The 22,714-nt window shown below is 40.7% G+C and overlaps 1 protein-coding gene across 1 annotated transcript in view; it reads left to right on the top strand.

The window, feature by feature from the left end:
• Nucleotides 1-21,998, top strand: part of KCTD16 (potassium channel tetramerization domain containing 16) — a 309,039-nt gene extending 287,041 nt beyond the window's left edge. Inside the window, exon 3 of the mRNA XM_013965656.2 lies at nucleotides 21,525-21,998. Within this exon, the coding sequence (XP_013821110.2) occupies nucleotides 21,525-21,979 (455 nt within the window). The 3' untranslated portion in view covers nucleotides 21,980-21,998. The remainder of the gene's footprint in view (nucleotides 1-21,524) is intronic.

Below are 22,714 nucleotides of genomic sequence, written 5' to 3'. Positions count from 1 at the left end.
GAGCATGGAAGGAGACCAGATTAAGGATAGAATCAAATACCAGATCAACTCTCTTTTGTCTGCAAAGAAGAGTAATCCAGGGTCAGTGAGACCAAACTGAAGCCTGACAATAGGAATAATACCAAAAATACAAATTCTACCTCAGAGTCATATGCAGTGATATTATTATTATTTTTCAAAATATTTTCATGAATATTCTTATTTGACAGAGAGAACATAGCAAGATGTAAGTAGGGTAATAATACTATCAAATTAAGAATGAGGGAAATATAGGGATTTTAAGAATTTGACCACGGCCTTATAATTTGTTGGTACCATGTCAGGGCTGGGACATGAGTCTCATACCATGAGTGGTGTAATATATCACCTGCCTCTGCAACCAAGGCATCTTAGCTCAGTCTTTACCATACCTTGAAATCCAGGCCAGCCATCTTCTTATGTGAGAGATCAGTAAGATAGACTTCTCAATGGCATCCCACTCCAGTACTCTTGCCTGGCAAATCCCATGGGTGGAGGACCCTGGTAGGCTGCAGTCCATGGGGTCGCTAAGAGTCGGACACGACTGAGCGACTTCACTTTTACTTTTCACTTTCATGCATTGGAGAAGGAAATGGCAACACACTCCAGTGTTCTTGCCTGGAGAATCCCAGGGAGCCTGGTGGGCTGCTGTCTCTGGGGTTGCACAGAGTCGGACGCAACTGAAGCGACGCAGCAGCAGCAGCAGCAGCAGGGCGGAGCCAACCCCACTGATGGGGTAAAAATCATACTGTACATACAATTCATTTTCTTCACATAAAAGAAAAAGAAAGAGAATAGTCCATACAGCTACTGCTAAGTCACTTCAGTTGTGTCCAACTCTGTGCGACCCCATAGACTGCAGCCTACCAGGCTCCCCCGTCCCTGGGATTCTCCAGGCAAGAACACTGGAGTGGGTTGCCATTTCCTTCTCCAATGCATGAAAGTGAAAAGTGGAAGTGAAGTCGCTCAGTCGTGTCTGACCCTCAGTGACCCCATGGACTGCATCCTTCCAGGCTCCTCTGTCCATGGGATTTTCCAGGCAAGAGTACTGGAGTGGGGTGCCATTGCCTTCTCTGAGAATAGTCCATAGTGATCACTAATGATATGTTAGTAATTATTAATTATTTTAATTAATAATAATATATAGTGTTATTGGGGAGAAGGCAATGGCACCTCATTCCAGTAGTCTTGCCTGGAAAATCCCATGGATGGAGGAGTCTGGTAGGCTGCAGTCCATGGGGTCGCGAAGAGTCGGACATGACTGAGCAACTGCACTTTCACTTTTCACTTTCATGCATTGGACAAGGAAATGGCAACCCACTCCAGTGTTCTTGCCTGGAGAATCCCAGGGATGGGGGAGCCTGGTAGGCTGCAGTCTACGGGGTTGCAGAGTTGGACACAACTGAAGTGATGTAGCAGCAGCAGTAGCAGTGTTATTGGGCCTCCCTTGTGGCTCAGTGGTAAAGAATTTGCCTGCCAGTCCAGGAGCCACAGGAGACGTAGGTTCAATCCCTGGGTTGGGAAGAACTTCTGGAGAAGGACATGGCAACCCACTCCAGTATTCTTGCCTGGAAAATCCCATGGACAGAAGAGTGTGGCCTGCTACAGTCCATGGGATTGCGAAGAATCAGAAATGACTGAAGCAATTAAGCACATTGAGCACATAGTGTTATTTGTAACGTATTATTAAATGGCAGTCCACTCCAGTACTCTTGCCTGGAAAATCCCATGGATGGAGGAGCTTGGTAGGCTATAGTCCATGGAGTTGCAAAGAGTTGGACATAACTGAGTGACTTCACTTTCACTAATATGTTTTTATACTAATAATAATAACTTATGACAACAGTGACAGATATATTTCAGGGCCAGGCACCAAGCAGAGCACTTTGTATTTACCTCTCAAACAACCCCATGGGGGTGGGTACTGCTATTGTCCCCATTTTGCAGGTGAGGAAAATAAGATTCAACAACTTGCTAAAGTAATAAATAGAAGTTCAGTGACACTGAGATCTGTTGATATCACAGCCCAAGCTCATCACCACTTTGTGAAACTGCCTGTCTCATGTACTGTTCCTTGATTTATACAACACCTGTACTGTACCATATGTGAATTGTTGGTATTTAATAAAACATATGGAGACTTCTTTCTCTGTTCCAAGAATCCTGTGGCAGAAGCTGCTACTCTGTAGCTAAAGAACCCCCATTCTAGAATGTTTACTAACTATTCTTTGGCCCTGCTATTTAAAAAAAAAAAAAATAAAGAATGATTAAAAAATGCTGAATGTCATAAACCCTAATGGAACTTGGCTTATAATTTAATTCAGCTTCAAGGGTGGGCATGTCATGGAAATCTATTAGTAAAAACCTAATATATAAACCAATGGGATGATAAGAAACTGAACATACTGAAAACCTGTTAATTCTCAATAGTGTTTGAACTTCAGGTTTGGCTTCTGTTCCCAAGAAACCGACAGGATGCAGGGCTGTCTTCTTGCATGTCAATGTGTTTGCAGCTCTTTTCTGTCTCCCTGCTGTAGAGGATGCACAATCAGGTATTAAGATGTGACAGGATGATGGAAATGAGAAAGTGAAGAAGGCACATGGGAAGGCAGTAATTAACCGGGATGCATATTTATCATAGTCTGTCATTGTTTACAAACAATATAATGATTCCTGATGGTGAAATTAAACTCCAGGCTTCTAGTTTGTGAAGTCAATCAAACAACCCCAGCAGGTGCAGATCAGCAGAAGGACTAACCAAATAAATGTTCTGATATACAGGATAAAGCTAGAGACATCTGTCAGAAACAGATTGATTCTTGAAAATTTGCATAATCTGTATGTTGGGATGTCTTAACCATTGATAAATCATGGCATAATGAGGGAAGAACTGGACTTAAAAACAAAAATTCTTGACTCATATTCAGCATAGACACATTATTTGCTTTCCTGAGCCTCACTTTCCTCATCTGTAAAATGGGAATAAGACCATGTATCTCATAGAGTTCCTTCTCTCCATCTCCACTCTTATAAGTCATCCTTAAGAGCAGCCTGGAAACCATCAGCTGCTTCCCTACCTCCATTCTTACTCACCTACAATCTGTTCTCTAGAGAGCAGAGTGAGTAAGCTTGTTACAAAGATGACTTGTGTAATTCCTCATTAAAACCATCCTTCTTATTGTCCTGCATAAGTGCTGATTGTAGGCTTTGAAGTTCTTTACAGTTTGACCCCTGTCTCTCTTCCTACAATTCCTCCTGTCTCATTGCATATTCTGTCTTATTCCTACCTCAGGACCTTTGCATATGATGTTCCTTTTGCTTATAATGACTTCTACGTGATCCTCATAAGCTAGCTTGTTTTGGACAATAGGTCTCTGCTCAAATATCAGCTTCTCTGGAGATGCCTTGTCATTATATCTGTTAATTACAACTCTCTCACCCAATTCACCCCACCATATTATCCTGTTTTATTTTCTTCACAGTCCTCATCACTACCTGAAATATTCTCTTTTACTTGTTTAGTGTTTATCTTCCCTACTAGAATGTAAAATACCTGTGAGCAACTGTGTACCCATTGCCTAAAAGTGCAATCAAATATTAATCGAATGCTGAGTTAATAAATATGAGGATCGAATGAGGTGTAGTAAATGAAAGTGAGTCTCTAATCTCTCAAATGTTATACAAGTACTAGGTTTTATAATTTCTTCTCTCCTGCTAAGTCATGGCTCTTCTTAAGTCTCTGTCAAAAGTGGAACAAGCATAATTTTCAGCCAGGAACTTTTCAAATGGGAACTACTTTCCAGAAACTTACAATGTAATGAAAGACTAGATTAGCACAAAGAGTAAAATAAAATATTTATATCAAAAATCAAAGATACCTTATATTCATTTTGCCAAGGTCATTTTTTTTTTCTTTTTACCACACCACTCTATGTAACTATATGGATGCCTGTATGTCAGAATTATTGTATAGAATTAGAGAAACATGGGAAAGGGGAATTTGAAATAGTGTTGATGTGGAGAGAGAGCAGGATTTATCAACTTGGCATTTCTACAGGCCCATGAGAATTCCCATATTTTACTAGTCACCTTCATCCCACTCCCTTATGCCTTCAGTCTCTTTCTTTTCCTGGCACATTTTCATATATTTGTTGGCCATTTGTATACCTTTTTTGAGAAAAATAATATCTATTCAGTTTCTCTACCCATTTAAAAATGTTTGGTTGTTTTTAGTTTGTTTTTGCCTATTGAATTAAATGAGTTTTTGGTATTGTTTGGACTCATACCCAGGGATCAAACCTGCATCGCCGTCATCTCCTCCATTGGCAGGCAGATTCTTTACCACTGGGCTACCTGGGAAGCTCTATTTTTTTGGATATTAACACCTTATTAGATATATGATTTGCAAATATTTTCTCCCACTCCATAGACTGGCTTTTCATCTTGGTGGTTGGTTGTTTTGCCATGTAAGTTTTTTTGCTTGATGTAATCTCAATTAATTTTTTGCTTTTGTTGCTTGTACTTTTGGTTACATACCCAAAACTAATTGCCAAGGTACTTTATCCTATGTTTTCTTCCAAGAGATTTATGGTTTCATATTTTATGTGTAATAATTTAACCATTTTTATTTAATGTAACCTCTATCAAAATCCCAATGGCATTTTTTACAGAAGTAGAAAAGAAAATCTTAAAGTTTATATGGAACCACAAAAGACTGTGAATAACCAAAGCAATCCTGATTAGAAAAAAAAAAAAAAAGCAAAAGCCAAAAAAAAAAAAAACCAACTAGAAACTACAAGTTTCATCACACTCCCTGAACTCAAATTATATTAAAGAGTGATAGTAATCAAAACAGTATGGTAGTATGGCACTTGTATAAAAGTAGAGAGAAACCAGTGGAACAGAATCAATAGCCCAAAAACGAAGCTTCATATATGATCAACTATGGCACCCCACTCCAGTATTCTTGCCTGGAAAATCCCATGGACAGAGGAGCCTGAAGAGTTGTACACGACTGAGTGACTTCACTTTGAATTTTCACTTTCATGCATTGGACAAGGAAATGGCAACCCACTCCAGTGTTCTTGCCTGGAGGATCCCAGGGACTGGGGAGCCTGGTGGGCTGCCATCTATGGGGTCACACAGAGTGGGACATGACTGAAGTGACTTAGCAGCAGCAACATTTGAACAAGGGAGCAAAAAAAATAAATAAGGAAACGATAGTTTTGTCAATAAATGATGTTGAGAAAGCTTTATAACCACTTGTAGAAGAATAAAATTGGACCTTTATCTTATGTCACCCTTTTGATTGTCTCTTTAAAAAGCTCTTTCCCGTCTATTTCCCAAATGTTAGCACTTAAGAGTGTGTTACTAAGGGTAGAGTTAATAATGCAAAGGGAATAATATATTTAATATTTATACATTAGATTTATAAATATATAAATATATTTAATAATATATTTAATAACCAGGTACTTAGCAATGTAGAATTCAAGTATCTCTCAATCTAATTTCCCCATAGTTATCACAGGGATCATGAAAATTTCCATCCCCTTTGACATGAAAATCATTGTCATTGTCATTCAGTTACTAAGTTATATCCTACTATTTGGGCTTCCCTGGTGGCTTAGCTAGTAAAGAATCCGCCTGCAATGCGGGAGACCTGGGTTCAATCCCTGGGTTAGGAAGAACCCCTGGAGAAGGCAATGTCACCCCACTCCAGTACTCTTGCCTGGAAAATCCCATGGACAGAGGAGCCTGGTAGGCTGCGGTCCATGGGGTCACAAAGAGTCGGACATGACTGAGCAACTTCCCTTTCACTTTTCACTTTCATGCATTGGAGAAGGAAATGGCAACCCACTCCAGTGTTCTTGCCTGGAGAATCCCAGGGACGGGGGAGCCTGGTGGGCTGCCGTCTACAGGGCTGCATAGAGTCGGACACGACTGAAGTGACTTAGCAGCAGTAGCAGCATCCTACTATTTGCGACACCATGGACTGCAGCATACTAGGATTCCCTGTTTTTCACTGTCTGCCAGTTCATTTCAGTTCAGTCGCTCAGTCATGTCTGACTCCTTGCAACCACATGGACTGTAGCACTCCAGGTTCCCTTGTCCATCACCAACTTCCGGAGCATACTCAATTCATGTCCGTCACATCAGTCATGCTATCCAACCATCTCATCCTCTGTTGTCGCCTTCTCCTCCTGCCTTCAATCTTTCCAAGCATCAGGGTCTTTTCCAATGAGTTAGTTCTTCCCATCCGGTGGCCGAAGAATTGGAGTTTCAGCTTCAGCATCAGTCCTTCCAATGAATTATTCAGGACTGATTTCCCTTAGGATTGAACGGTTGGATCTCCTTGCAATCCAAGGGACTCTCAAGTGTCTTCTCCAACACCGCAGTTTAAAAGCATCAATTCTTCAGTACTCAGCTTTCTTTATAGTACAACTCTCACATTTATACATGACCACTGGAAAAAAAAATAGCTTTGACTAGATGGGCTTTTGCTGGCAGAGTAATGTCTCTGTTTTTAATATGCTGTCTAGGTTGGTCATAGCTTTTCTTCCAAGGACCAAGTGTCTTTTAATTTCACGGCTACAGTCACCATCTGGAGTGATTTTGGAGCCCCAAAAGATAAAATCTATCACAGTTTCCATTGTTTCTTCCTATATTTGCCATTAAGTGATGGGACCACATGCCATGATCTTAGTTTTCTGAATGTTGAGTTTTAAGCCAACTTTTTGACTCTTGTCTTTCACTTTCATCAAGAGGCTCTTTGGTTCTTTGTTTTCTGCCATAAGGGTGGTGTCATCTGTGTATCTGAGGTTATTGATATTTCTCTGAGCAATCTTGATTCCAGCTTGTGCTTCATCCAGCCCAGCCTTTCTCCTGATATACTCTGCATATAAGTTAAATAAGCAGGGTGACAATATGCAGCCTTGACATACTCCTTTTTCTATTTGGAACCAGTCTGTTATTTCATGTCCAGTTCTCACTGTTGCTTCCTGACCTGCATACAGCTTTCCTAGGAGGCATGTCAGATAGTCTGGTATTCCCATCTCTTTCAGAATTTTCCACAGTTTGTTGTGATTCACACAATCAAAGGCTTTGGCATAGTCAATAAAGCAAAAGTACATGTTTTTCTGGAACTCTCTTGTCTTTTCAATGATCCAGCAGATGTTGGCAATTTGATCTCTGGTTCCTCTGCCTTTCCTAAAACCAGCTTGAACATCTGGAAGTTCATGGTTCAGATACTGTTGAAGCCTTGCTTGAAGAATTTTGAGCATTACTTTGCTAGCATGTGAGATGAGTGCAATTGTGTGGTAGTCTGAACATTCTTTGGCATTGCCTTTCTTTGGGATTGGAATGAAAACTGACCTTTTCCAGTCCTGTGTCCACTGCTGAGTTTTCCAAATTTGCTGGTTGAGTGCAGCATCTTTATATCATCATCCTTTAGGATTTGAAATAGCTCACCTGGAATTCTGTCATCTCCACTAGCTTTGTTCGTAGTGATGCTTCCAAAGGCACGCTAGACTTCACATTCCAGGATGTCTGGCTCTACGTGAGTAATCACACCATCATAGTTATCTGGGTCATGAAGATCATTTTTGAATAGTTCTTCTGTGTATTCTTGCCACCTCTTCTTAATATCTTCTGCTTCTTTTAGTTCTGTGCCAGTTCTGTCCTTTATTGTGTTCATCTTTGTATGAAATGTTTCCTTGAACATTAAAAATGTATTAGAAATGTATCTTAATTTTTCTTGAAGAGATCTCTAGTCTTTCCCATTCTATTGTTTTCCTGTTATTTTTTTGCATTGCTCAATGAGGAAGGCTTTCTTATCTCTCCTTGCTATTCTTTGGAACTCTGCATTCAAATGGGTATATCTTTCCTTTTCTCCTTTGTCTTTAGCTTCTCTTCTTTTCATAGTTGTTTGTAAGGCCTCCTCAGACAACCATTTTGCCTTTTTGCATTTCTTTTTCTTGGGGATGGTCTTGATCACTGCCTCCTGTACATTGTCACAAACCTCCATCCCTAGTTCTTCAGGGACTCTGTCTATCAGATCTAATCCTTGAATCTATCTGTCACTTCTACTGTATAATCATAAGCAATTAGATTTAGGTCATAATTGAGTGGTCTAGTGGTTTTCCTTACTTTATTCAATTTAAGTCTGAATTTGAGAATAAGGAGTTCATGATCTGAGCCGCAGTCAGCTCCTGGTCTTATTTTTGCTGACTGTATAGAACTTCTCCATCTTTGGCTGCAAAGAATATAATCAGTCTGATTTTGGTATTGACCATCTGGTGATGTCCATGTGTAGAATCTTCTCTTGTGTTGTTGGAAGAGGGTGTTTGCTATGACCAGTATATAGCACTGCTGTTGGAAGAGGGTGTTTCATATGACCAGTGTCTCCCAGAGTTTGCTCAAATTGATTCCCATTGAGTCAGTGTTGCTGTCTAACCATCTCGTTCTCTGCTGCCCTCTTTTCCTTTTGCCTTCAATCTTTCCCAGCATCAGGGTCTCTTCCAATGAGTCAGCTCTTCACGTCGGGTGGCCAAAGTATTGGAGCTTCAGCATCAGTCCTTCTAATGAATATTCAGGGTTGATTTCCTTTAGGATTGACTGGTTTGATTTCCTTGCAGTCCAAGGGACTCTCAAGTGTTTTCTCCAGCACCACAATTCAAAAGCATCAGTTCTTCAGTGCTCAGCCTTCTGTATGGTCCAATTCTCACATCTGTACATGACTACTGGAAAAACCATAGCTCTAATTATACAGACCATTGTTGGCAAAGTGATGTCATTGCTTTTTAATACCGTATCTAGATTTGTGATGGTTTCCTTCCAAGAAACAAACATCTTTTAATTCATCTGCAGTGATTCTGGTGTCCAAGAAAATAAAATGTTACTGCTTCCACTTTTCCCCCTTCTATTTGCCATGAAGTGATGGGACTAGGTGCCATGATCTTAATTTTTTGAATGTTGAATTTCAAGCCAGCTTTTTCACTCTCCTCTCTCACCTTCATCAAGAGATTTCTGCCTTTAGAGTTATCATCTGCATATCTGAGGTTGTTGATATTTCTCCCAGCAATCTTGATTCCAGCTTGTGATTCATTCAGCCCAGCATTTCACATAATGTACTCTGCATAGAAATTAAATAAACAGGGTGACAATGTACAAGGTGACAGTAATATCACCCTGGAAATCATTCGTGCTAATTTATGTTGGTAGCACTCCATTGTGTTCATTGCTTATTGGACGCATCTGTCAAACCACTTGACTACTTAAGTGAATGAACCATAAAACTAATGGTGGGCTCTAGAATGAAGGATTTTTCTTCCTAAAAGAAAGGTGAGAAGTATTTTGAAGTTGTGCATTTATGTGTAATGAAAATGATTTAACAAACAGGCAAATCATATATAAAGAAGTAATAGTGAACTATCATCACAGGGCACAGTTTACCCCTTTTAGGAATTTTTGTTGCCTTTAGAATCACTGCAGGTCACCTATGACACTCCTAGCTTCAGAGCACAGAGGAGGAAAAGCTCTCTATGAATCGATATGTTCATCAGCAGTGCTTTCCTAAGTATTATCAATTATGCAAATAAGTCAATACTTTGCTTGATAGCCCATGAGAATAGAAAGTAGAAATATTGGTAAAGTAATATGGAGATGGGCTTTGGGTAGACTGCCTATTGAAAGAAAAGCAGAAAAAGAAAACACATAGATTACCTCTGAAAGTATCTTTATTGAAATTGCCTTTTAAATATTTTACAACTGTGATTGATATGAACATTATCAATTTGGGTATCAAAGCAGTTATCTTTAAAAATTTTTTTTCAATGGGTATTAAATATGTTCTAGGCACTGTGATCATGCTAGAGACAAATATCATTTAATTCTCATCCTCCTATCAGGGCAGTATTGGTATTTCCAACATTTTCAGATGAAAAAACTTATAGTCAACAGCAGAGTTGTGCCCTATTCCTGTTTCTTTAACTCTAAATCCCAGTTTCTGAACCACTATGCTTTCCTACCTACCTCATTATGGAAATTCTGGGATCAGATTGTGTTAATCTGCATGACACCTCTTCTCTTAAAGACTTTATTTTAGTTGCTTAACCTCTCTGTTTCTCAGTTCACTTTTCTGTAAAATGTGAATGACAGTAGAGCTCACTTCATAGGAATGCTGTGAATCTCTAATGAGATTCTGCAGGCAAAGTGCAAAGCAGCACCTGGTGTGTAGTAAACATTCAATTTAATGTTGCCTATTTTTATTACATGATAGGTACATAGGCTGTGGCTATATGGGAAAATCCCAGGTTAAAGCCACCTTTGTCTCATTTTGAATTCCTTCTTAAGAGTAATTAATCAGTGGCCAATTGGCAGAGATATGTGTTCAGGCAGAGCCTCTAAACTCTATAAATCTTTCTTTTCCACTATCATCTGAAGATAGCCTGGTGAGAATAAGGTGCTCTTTTCATGTTATAAAAAGTGAAAGGGCAACTCCATTTGCTTTCATTGGTCTTCTTTTGGAACTTGGAGTGAATAGAATGGTTGGATCTCTGCCCAAAAGCTCCTTTTTCAAAAAATACATCATTTTACTGAAGCACCATGATATACTGATGGAATAGACCTTGGCCTTGGAGTCAGATCTGCCAAAAATCAATCTGGTTTCATCTTTTATTAGCTTTGGGACTCATGGACAAATTAGTCAACAGTTATGAAATCTAGTGTCCTCATTAACCAAATAGGAACCATACTTACTGTAGAGCAATGCTTCTCAGCTGGAGGTGATTTTAGTTGTGTTGGGTGAGGAGCAGAGGTGCTACTAATAATTAGTGGGGAGAGGCCAAGAATGCTTCTGCACATCATACAGTGTAAGAGACAGTGCCTGCAACAGAGAATTATCCAGCCCAAATGTCCATAGTACCGAGTTGGAGAAACTCTTCCTTGGTGGCATTGCTAACATAAAATACAAATGTTTATAAAGCACTTGGCACCATACCTGACATGTGGTCAGAGCTCACAATTCATTAGTGTCATTTTCCAGGAGTGACTCACTATTGTGAGTTCCCAGGCTTTCTCTGTCAGGTCCAAGCATTGTGATAAACTAATTCACACAGAGGTGTCAGACTCAGTGTTCCATCAAGGGTGTATGCAGTTTTAAAGCAGACCTTTTAGATGCTGATTCTGAGTAAACCTGTATGATGAATCTCAGCCTCCCTGGAACTGGGGAAGTTTGGTCCCCACTCATCTCCTCTGACCTCCAGGAAGGTGGGAATCCGGCATTATAATGCCCTAACTCTCCTCATTGGTAGTGAGGGCTCAAAGAGATGACACGAGTGAAGTGCCCAGTCCTGTGTACAGCATAGGTAGGTGCCAGCGGAGGTCAGTGTCATCCTCACTTTCAGGTCTGTCTGCCTATCTCTGTCTCTCTTAGACATGTGGTCGTGTTAGAGGAATCTGCTTTCTTCAAACTGCTCTGTCGTAAGTTAGCCTCCACTGTACTCAGTAATGGACTCTTCTTGAGAGCTTTTCTTTCCCAGATGATGGACTGTTCAGAAATGAAAACCTCTCCACTTGGGTCTGACTTTGCCTCCTTAACTCCACACCCTTCCAGCTGTTTCCTTGGCAGGGTCCCAAACAGGGCTCAGGAGCTGGGTCCTGACACCATAGGTAGGCATCTTTCTTTCTCCTTATTATAAAACAAGGTGCTCAGTGGCCTCTAGACAGGTCCCTTCTAGGTCTTGAGCTCTATGATTCTGTCCAGGCCTGTCCACAGTGAGTTTTGAACCACATCCTAATTGACCTTTTCATGTCTGTGTTTCTCACCATCCGAAGTTTTCTGGTTAACTCCAACTTCAAAGCAGTTTATGACTTATAAATATTCTAAGACAGCAGTCCCCAACCTTTTTGGCACCAGGGATCAATTTCATGGAAGACAATATTTCCATGGACCAGGGGTGAGAGAGTAATGGTTTGGGGATAATTCAAGAGCATTACATTTATTGCACACTGTTTCTATTTTTATTACATCAGCTCCACCTCAGATAATCAGGCATTAGATCCTGGAGGCTGGCGACCCCTGTTCTAAGACAGTTCTTTTGATTTATCTGTGATTCTCAAAAAATCTCCAGGACACTCTGGCTCTTGAAAAACTGCTCTGGGTTAATTTGGCTATTTTTTCTTTTACCAGGAGAATCAACAGAAATTTATGCCTGCATTTACCAATAAGCTATAGATTGTTGTGTTTTAATTTCCACACTTTGAGGAAGTATTATATATTGGTTGGTTGTTGAAAATATATTAAGCAGTATTAGTAAATATGAAATCTTAATTAACTGGCAAAGGGCTTTTTTCTTGTGCTAATTAAATGCATACTTCAAACACTGTTGACTACTACCAGGGCAACCCAGGTAGAACAGAAGACTTATGGGGGGGTGGGTGATATACCCCACATATCAGAAAGGGACCAGAACTCTTCACCCTTCATTTAGTTATTTTCAGTTTTCTCCAGTGAACTTGAGAAAAGGAGCTAAGATTTCTTATATAGATAAAATGATAAAAAAAAAACCTACAAAAACCTGGACTTTCAAGTTGTTTAGTCAGTTGATTACTTTTTAAAGTTACTGAAGAGTTGGAGTCAGTGGGATTATTATGTCTTAAAGTCCACACTTTAATCTCTTTGGTCTGTTGGTATTTTTGAATATCTTTAGTAGATATTGAATAATGTATCCACCAAAAAGAGCAGAGACTTTGTACTAAAAGAGATCTGTATTTGAATTCTTAATCTGCTGCTTGTAAACTCTAACTTTGGATGAGATAATGAACCACTTTGAGCTATAGTTTCCTCTTCCATAAAAAGGAAAGAGAATCACATCCACCTAGTAGAGCTATTGTGAAGATTAGATTATGTGAAGTGCTAAGCACAATACTAGGCTCATGGGAGTCCTCAGTAAATGATATCTATTATTATGTTAAGTTTCTGGTTTTGGAGGGACAGATATTGTCATTCACTGTGGGAATAATTATGTACAACAGGAGGCAGCATTGCCTTAGAATGTTTCTTGACAGTGTTAGTCAAAGTTGTTGGTACTAGCCTGGTGGGCTGCCATCTATGGGGTCATGCAGAGTCGGACACGACTGAAGTGACTTAGCAGCAGCAGCAGCAGTGTAGCAAAAGTGCTGTGAGTCTAGAGAAGAAACAGGTAACTTACCAAGTAGCTTAGAAAGTAGTTGTACTTGCACCCTAGAGTAATATTAGTGCTAGAATGGTACAAGCGCTCAGCAGTTCAATCACTTGGTCATGTCTGGCTCTTTGTGACCCCATGGACTACAGCACACCAGGCTTCCCTGTCCATCACCAACTCTTGGAGCCTACTCAAACTCATGTCCATTGCGTCAGTGATGCCATCCAACCATCTCATGCTTTGTCGTCCCCTTCTCCTCCCACCTTCAATCTTTCCCAGCATCAGGGTCTTTTCCAATGAGTCGGTTCTTCACATCAGGCTGCCAAAGTATTGGAGTTTCAGCTTTAGCATCAGTCCTTCCAATGAATGTTCAGGACTGATTTCCTTTAGGATGGACTGCTTGGATCTCCTTGCAGTCCAAGGGACTCTCAAGAGTCTTCTCTAACACCACAGTTCAAAAGCATCAATTCTTTGGCTCTCAGCTTTCTTTATAGTCCACCTCTCACATCAGTACATGGCCACTGGAAAAACCATAGCTTTGAGCAGACAGACTCAGAGGATGACAAAAGAAAACTAGACAGATGTTGAGTGTGATTACATGAGTTTGATCAAGTGTTGAAGATTCTTATTGTAAGTAACGCAAAATTAACTCTACTAGATTAAGCCAAAAGAGAATTTCCTGGCTTATAAAATTATAGGAATGAGGCCAGTGTGTGATACTGCTAGACGCTGGTCTCTGACTCTTGACCGTTTCTCTGGTTTGCCTGTCTGCTTGGCTTCTTCATGCATGAACTCCCCTCCAGCTGGTAAGGAAGATGGCCAGTGAACTCACATCTTCCTAGTTTGGCACATCCCAAATCGTAAGGGGTAGTACTTGTAAGTTCCTGCAGAACAGTCCCAGGGGGACTCTGATTCACTCAGCTTGGCTCACGTGACCATGCCTGAATCACCCACTGCAGCTGGGAGATGGCTGTTTCACAGACAGTCCATTTGTCCTTCCCTTGTGGCTAGACATGGCAGCATGTTGACAGTTCCTTCAGGATGGAATAGCGAAGGGAAGTTCCCTAAAGGGGATGATGGATGTTTTTACTGGAAAGGGGGAGCATACAAATCCTGTAATAATTTCATGTACATTTCATTCTAAGAGATAAAATACTCTGAGATACTGATTGAGAGGAGTTGTAGTGAAACTTATTATTCAGGGGAAATGTTCAAGTTTATGAAAACTAGTGAAGAAAAATATAAAAGCAAGTAGCCAGGATGAAGAGGACACAGCGGGAAAAGAGATCAGATGGGCCACCGAACTCTCTAGGAAATAGGCAAATAAGGACTTTGGGGACAGGAGTAATTCAGTAGAGTCTTAGCTGAAAATTGCTGAGACTAAGAGGAAGAAATACAATAAAAGGGAAGAAAACAAGAACCTGGAAAAATGTGAAATAAGTGTGTCATCAAGGAACACTTGAAAGAGCAAGGCAGTCAGCCAGAGAGTTAAAGTTCAGGACTAAAGCTTATACACATTACTGCATTGCTTTATTCAGAGAGAAATCTCACAGGTGAAAAACCTGAGCTAGGCAGGTGTTTCGGCATCACCAAAGTGGAAAATTATGTGACTAGAGACCATAGTCGAGTAGTTAAGAAAGTTTTTACTGAAGTTGTTTAATGCCTTTAGGGATTTTTTTGGATATTAATGAATAAGTATGAGTGATGATCAATTAGGAAGTATATGTTCTGGATGGATTTTGCCATTAATCTCTGTTGATCAGCCCATTTTATGCTTTTGTTGCATGTGTATAAATGTCTAATGAAATGACTAAATTTTTCTATCTTGCGTGTCATGTTTTTCTATCTTTTTGTGTGTGTATGGTGGAAGGTTTACTGCCTCTCACAAATACTCTAAACCAACACACATCATCCATTTCCTCTCCTGTTCATTTTCATACAGATATTTTCTGAGCATCTACTGCCCTGAAAGCCAGTGTGTATGTGCCCTGGAGTGTGCATTAGAATTCCAGGCTTTAAAACACAGGAAAATTGACATTAATCCAACCTAAAAACACATCCATAGTTACACATCATGGTGGATATGAAAGAAACAGGCTGGAAGTTGGGACTGGCTTAAATTGGGCTGGAGGATGGATAGGTAAGGTGCTCTGAGAAAGGGATGGTCAAAAAAGAGTGTAACAGGTGAATATCAGGAAAAGAAGTTGTGATGGCTGAGCAAATGCAAAACCCTTAGTAATGCATAACAAGGGCAGCTGGGTGGCTGAATGGCAATGATGGTTCTTCATTTCCATTCCCTAACTCCTCCATCTGCACTCATGGTCCAGCAGGTCGAGAGCTGTGTCTTTTCTGTTGAATCCCTGGAGGGGTCAGTGTGCTGTTATTTAGCTGTTATCTCTGGGCTTCAAACCCACCCCTGTCTGCTGTGCTGAGGTTGTGATTCAGCTAACCACTCTTTTCGTGGGCTCAGCTGGCTTCCTGTTAGGTTCTGTCCATAGGGGACATAGAGGAAGACTGTAACACAGCAGGAGAAGGACTCCTTGCCTGCTTTCTGCTCAACAGAATCAATCCAGCTTGTATTTCCCCCAGAAGGAGTTGGGTCTAGTTCTCAACATTTTTTTTCTTTAATCCCAGAGCCCCTTCAGATACCATGACCAGCAGCAAGGGAGGGTGCCCTCCTCACATGCCTGGGTCTCACCTCGCTCAGGATGCCTGTTCCCAACATCTCAGTTCTAGTGACCCCATCTCTTTTATTTGTCTCCTTGGTTCTAAGGGTGGTAGCTGCCTCTTGCAGTCACTATCTTTGATCCATCCAACATCTGTTTAACCACTTCCTTATATTAAATTCTCCCTCTTAAGATAACAGGTTGAACATCTGTTTTCCTGATTGGCCCTGACAGATGCATGGATGGTTTCACTGTCTGCTCTTTCCCAGTCTTACCTCATCTTAATGAGGATCCCCAGCTGGGTCCCTCCAAGGCCAAATATCCAAGTGCAGGAAAGGTCAACCACAAGCAAAAATGAGGACTGCCAGGATGGAAGATGTATTTTTCTCAGGTGCTTGCACGGTCTGTCTATTCCCAATCTCCACTGCGCAATATCTTTTCCAAGGTTAGCAGAATTATAAAAACATCAGTTTGGGCATTATTGACTTTTCAACCGGGATACCGAGAAAGTGTTTCAGCAGCCTCAATAAATTAAATCTGGCCACCTAGCTCCCAGACTGGCAGGCTCCTACATCATTGACAGAGAAGCCAGGGAGAAGCAGTTTTCCCAGCTGTTGCTGTAAATGATGTGCACTGTATTCACAGCCATTAGCAGGTGGAGGATTTGAAGTGTGGGTAGATTGCAGAGCTGCCTCTTTTAAAAATGCATAAGCACTTTGTGAGTTTGCTAAGTTGTGATTCACTCAGCTCTGTTTGAATCTTTCATAGAGGAGAAAGATTCTGTAGTCTTTCCTCTTTTATTCCTTCTTTGTCAGTAAGGACTCAGGGCTATAGTGGAGAGGGACCAAGTGCACTCACTTAATTTTCTTGATTGGTCCTCAATTTGTCCAAGTTGTAAACTGCTGGAAGATTTAGTGTTTAAGGACTCGAGGCTATTGAGTTTCCTGCCCCTCCCATTTAATCCCAACTACAAAGGCCTCTGGGCTCTGGGTTTAAATTTATCTGATGTGTCCAAGAGTAAATTTTTATCCTGGAAGTTCCATCCATTTGTGAAATTCTAAGCACTGTACTGTAAAGGAAACTTCTTTCCAAAATTATCCCCTGGTCTCATAGTATGTGCTAATGGTTACTCTCCACTCCCAAGCAAAATCAGACATTACGAAATGCTCAGTGTACATTTTCCTGAAGAATCCAGTTATAGCATTAGTGTTCTTCCTAACACAATGCTCTAGCCAGACTGAAGAACTGGTTGTATAGCATGTTAGTAGAAACATAATCATCATATCTAATAAGCTCCTGATTTGTTTTGTTTATGTGGATCAGTTTCTGGCTTCTAGCAGAATGAATGTGTACACTGGTCAAAGTGTGGATTGGGTGCCACAAACCATGAAACACTTTTACCTTAATTATCTCATTTAATTTTCTTAAAACCCATATGAGGAAGATACTATTACTAACCTTATTTTTCAGAAGAGAAAACTAAGGCTCAGAGAGGTAAAGTAGTTGATCCAAGCTAACATATTGCAGAGCCTGACTCTGGAGCCTGTAATCTATCTAGTGTTATCAATGCGTTATAATTCAACACATGTGTTTGACTCATTCATTTAATCATCAAACATTTATCAAGCCTCTATTATGTGCCTGGCAGCAAAAATGATGTCTAACAAATTCAGCAGTGGTTTATTTAAAGATAAGGAAGAGCTATTAGGCTCTTTGACCAGAAACTAGTTAATACACCCCCAAAAGGCTGCAGATATTTTGTTGTTTTAATATCAACAAATGAGACTTTTCTGGGAATGAAATGATTTTCTCCCTATATCTGACTAATCAATTGTAACCTATTTTCTCCTCAAATGTAGGGAATTATTCCAGCCAGTATTGAAACCTCAGCAAATTGGGAGCAAAAGTATGTTGTAGTTTGAAGTACCAGGTTATTTAGGAGATCATAATTTGCTATAATGGGGAGGATTCTAGAATACCTTGAGTTACAGAATTGACCTTTCACAGATCCTTTCACTGTTTGCACAACAGGTAAGCTTATGGCAGTGGAGCTGCAAGGGTGAAAGTGTTTTCTGTGTTCTGGTTTATATCCTCTGTCTGCTGTGGTTAAATTCTTGGGAAAGGGGTAAGCAAAAGAAAAAAGAAACAGTATGGTTCTCTCCTCACATCTGATTATTTTTCATATTTTATAATGACCCTTCAGACTGCACTTCTAACTGAACTGTATTAATACCATCGTCTTCCTTGATTTCAACCTAATATATAGACTTCAGAAGCTATCTTATGAATCACCTTTCCAAAGCAGTAAAACATTCAGATGTGCTCATAAAATATTGAAACATGTGGAAGTATAATGGGCTCCACTAAAATTAATCTGTTTAATTTCCCTTTAATAGTGATAGTGCCTAGAATTAATGGAAAGTAATACTTCTCTTTGCCTGGAAGCTGGTGGATCCCAACTGACATTTAAATCCATGATGATCCCAGCAGTTCAGGGTAGAAATAATGCATCTGTGCCAGGGTCTTGGCTTGGACAGGTCGTGGAGGGCTGCGTGCAGTTTTCCACATGAGCACATAGGACTCATTCACATGTTAGTGTCCATGTTGTTAAACTGCCTTTCAGAAAAGCCTTAGGTTCCCCTCTAAGTCCATTGAATAGAAAGACTTTCAGGGGAAGGTAACTCTTGGACAGAGAAATACAGGCCTGTTCTTTTTTGTTGTTGTTGTTGATGTGGACCATTTTCAAAATATTTATTGAATTTTTTACAATAGTATTTCTGTTTTATGTTTTAGTTTTTTGGCCACAAGGCACATGGGAGCTTAGCTTCCTGACCAGGGATCAAACCTGCACCCCCTGCATTGGTCCCCCAGGCTTGTATTTCTCCTGATTCAGGAGGGTTAATGGCCAAAATATTTTGTTATCTTGTTTTAAGTTTATAGGCAGGTGTATTCCAGCACATCTTTTTCTTCTATTTTCTGTCTTTCTCCTATTCCTTTTCTTTCTTTTTTTAAGGTTTTGTTCAGTTTCTGAACTCTCATCAAGAAAGATCAAACTAGATCAGCCCTGGGTTGGGGTGATTACTTTTCCTTGACCCAACTCATTGGAACCATTTCTCCATGGAATCATATTAGGATAGGGATGGACTGGTTTGGAGAGGCAGAGGCAAATTCTACCTTCTGAAGGAGAAAAAAACACCCTCCTCAGAATCTGGCCTGGCAGACAGTAACCATTTCCTATTGCTGATACGTTCAGTCACCAGCTGGCACATATTGAACAGTTTCTCTGTTGCATGGCAGATATTTATTTGCAATAGCCTGTGATAACTAGGACATCACTGCTGTGGTGAGTCCTTCTGGCTAATTGGATTGTTGCATTTTATTTAATGGGTATATAAATACAATGAATATTCAGTCACATTTGAAAAGTAGTACAGAAGAATGAATATATATTAGAGATCCTTTTGTCATTGTGATTTATAGGGACTTTCTTTTTTATTATCTCTGAGGAAAAATGTATAACTTGTTATAAATATTTAAGTTGTTTAGATATGTAGAAGGCAGACATTGTAAGAGATGACAGGACATAATCTTCCTAATAGTTTCCATCCTAAAGTTCCTCTACTTTGACCACATTAGAAATGATAACAAAGTGGGATATTATTATCACGTGACTCATTATTTATGAGAATAAGATATAGTGCAAATTGAAACTGGATCCCTTTTAAAACATATAAATGTACCACATTATCTTTGCCCTTAATATTAACATCATAAAGGGGATTGATTTCCCTTTAATTTGTTCACAGCCATTAGTGCCATGAACTATATGAAGTACCCAGTGTATAACATCTGATCAGTGAACAGTATTAGGTTTATGACTCCAAGAAGACTGTGGCTATATAGAGAGTGGAAGGCTTGGAGCAGTGACTTAGACTCAGGAAATTGTTTGCGCAGTGACTCTGGATTTCCTGGTTTAGGGAGCCACCAACTGAGTATCTGAAAAATGGCTCTGCTCCAAATAGCTGAATGTACTGCTGTGAATCAAGACTCAGGGAAACAGGGAGAGAGGAATTCACACTGGCTTAAATATGATGGAGTGGATCATATAAGTGAAACCTCATTGACAGGCCTAGTTTCAGGTATGGCTGGATCAAGGTATTTCAGAATTATTATCAGGATAATAATAATTATTGAATTTCTATACTCTTACTTGAGCCTTTTCTGGGATGACAACAATGCACTCTTCATTGTGTCTACCTCAGGGTGCTCATGGTATAATAGCTGAGATGCCTAAGATAGAAAAGAACTATAACAAAATGTGATATGTGTAATAATAGAGGCACTTACAAAGGAAGATCATAACTCAGAGGAAAAATTGGCAACTATTTCTTAGGATAGGTAAACAAAGACTTCAGAGAGAAGTGATACTTTGAAAATTGTTTTGAAAGAGAAGCATGAATTTTACAGACAGATTAGTTATAGTATTTGGGAAGCCTGTTTTCAAATCCCAGCTCTGCCATTTACAAATTGTACAGCTTTGTACAAACTGTGGCAAATTCCTTTCTGGGGAGCTGCAGCTAGGTCCTTGTTGCTGTGCAAGGGCTTCTTCTGGTTGCCAAGCGCAGGGGCTCCTCTCTAGTTATGCTTCACAGGCTTCTCATTGCAGTGGCTTCTCTGGTCACAGAGCACAGCCTGTAGGGTGCATGCGTTCCCGTAGTTGTGACGCAGGGCTTAGTTACCCCACCGCATGTGGAATCTTCTTGGAGCAGGGATTGAACCTGTGTCCCTTGCATTGGCAGGCAGACACTTAACCACTGGACCACTGGGGAAGTCCTACAGCAAGTTTCTAAAATTCTAAGGTCTTTAGTTTCTTTACGTGGAAACTGGGGATGGAGATACTGATGTCTTAGAATGGTCATGAGGGTCTAGTACGTTAATGGGTATGAAGAACTTGCGTGTGGGTTTGTACAAAGTAAGCCTTCCCTGACTGGTAGCTGTCATTCCACTCTTCGAGAATCTCCCTGTTTACCTGGCTGCCATAACATGGGCATAGGATTAGGGCTTAACATCAGCCACAGTAAAGTCAATTAGCGTTTACTGAGTGCTTATTGTGTGCCACACATTGCCTTAAGAACTTCATTTTTGTTGTTGTTCATTGTTCAGTCACCAATCATGTCCAACTCTTTGCAGCCCCATGAACTGCCACATGCCAGGCTTCTCTGTCCTTCACTATCTCCCGGAGAATTTCACTTGCCTTATCTAATTCCACCCTTCAGCTCTTGAAAGTAGGGAAATTATTATCTTCCTCTCACCGATGAGGAAACTGAAGCTTTGAGAATTAAATGGTCTGCCAAGGTAACAAAGTTAGTGATGACACTGTGTAGCTGAGTAACTATCGACTCCATGGACTGATGCATTAGAGTGTATTTCCTCTTATGCAGCTCACCCTTACCAACTTCCTGCCCTCAGTGCATTATTAACTTCCTGCCCTCCGTGAACTTGGCTGCTGGGTACTCCTGTTGCAGCCCATCCTGTGCGCCGTCCTGTTTTTTCTAAAGCCATGGTTGTGCATGCTTTTGTGTGTGTTGATATGCAGTGCTGTACTCCAAGCTGAGCTGCCTGACACTCACTCCTTGGGTCCTGTGCTTCTTTGCAGGTGAGCCTTCCAGGTGGTCATCTTCACACTGTGATTGCTGCTGCAAGAACGGCAAGGGTGACAAAGAAGGAGAGAGTGGCACCTCCTGCAACGACCTCTCCACCTCCAGCTGCGACAGCCAGTCTGAGGCCAGCTCTCCCCAGGAGACAGTCATCTGTGGGCCCGTGACACGCCAGACCAACATCCAGACTCTGGACCGTCCCATCAAGAAGGGCCCCGTCCAGCTGATCCAGCAGTCAGAGATGCGACGGAAAAGTGACCTGCTCCGGACTCTGACTTCCGGCTCTAGGGAGTCGAACATGAGTAGCAAAAAAAAAGCTGTTAAGGAAAAGCTGTCAATTGAGGAAGAGCTGGAGAAATGTATCCAGGATTTCCTAAAGATCAAAATTCCAGATAGGTTCCCAGAGAGAAAACACCCTTGGCAATCTGAACTTTTACGGAAGTATCATCTATAGGGGCGGGTGAGGGGGCGGGGGTGGGAGAAGAAACAGAGCGTGTCACCGATTTGAAATAAACCTCCTGAAAGAAATCCATATTTGAAAAGAGAAAACAACAACTAACAATACACATTTGTTAGAACACAATAGCCCATTGCTCTACTACTGCCTATTTACCTAGTTCACCTTAACACGTCAATCCACAGGGTAGATTTCTTTCCAGATGTGGAAGTATAAGAAATTCTCTCTTTCTCTCTCTCTCTCTCTCTCTCTTTTTTTTTTTTTTTGGTTCTTCGTTTGTTTGTTAACTTGGTCCCATGTGCTGAGTATCTTATCTATAAATGAGAGCCAGCTACATAAGAATAGCTGAGAGGCCTTGGGAAATCATTTATCCCAAACTGGGTTTTTCCTCTCCTCTTCTACCTCCCTCCTTTGAATGAAAATTATGGTAGCGATCTGGCCCAATGCCATAGGTTTGGATTTTTAACTTTTCCTTTTTCCTTTTGTTTATGGGGTAATGGGGGGAAAGTGGCAGATTTATATGACTTTTCACTCAAACTGATTATGTGCCAGTTTATATTGACTCCGGATGCATGAGTATTTGTGCAACAGAAGCACAACCAAGTATGTGGATACACACGGAGCACATGACCCCAGAGCCTGCGCCCCCTGACGGGTTGCTCCTGCCCCCACTAGCGCCCTCTTAGAGTCCTTCAGCCACAGGCGCCTCTGCTCCTTTCTTAAAACCCTTCT

The sequence above is a fragment of the Capra hircus genome, chromosome 7 (assembly GCF_001704415.2).
Source record: "Capra hircus breed San Clemente chromosome 7, ASM170441v1, whole genome shotgun sequence".
NCBI classification, from domain to species: Eukaryota; Metazoa; Chordata; class Mammalia; order Artiodactyla; family Bovidae; genus Capra; species Capra hircus.
Note: the sequence above shows the minus strand (reverse complement) of the source record. Positions and strands in the feature narration are given on the sequence as shown.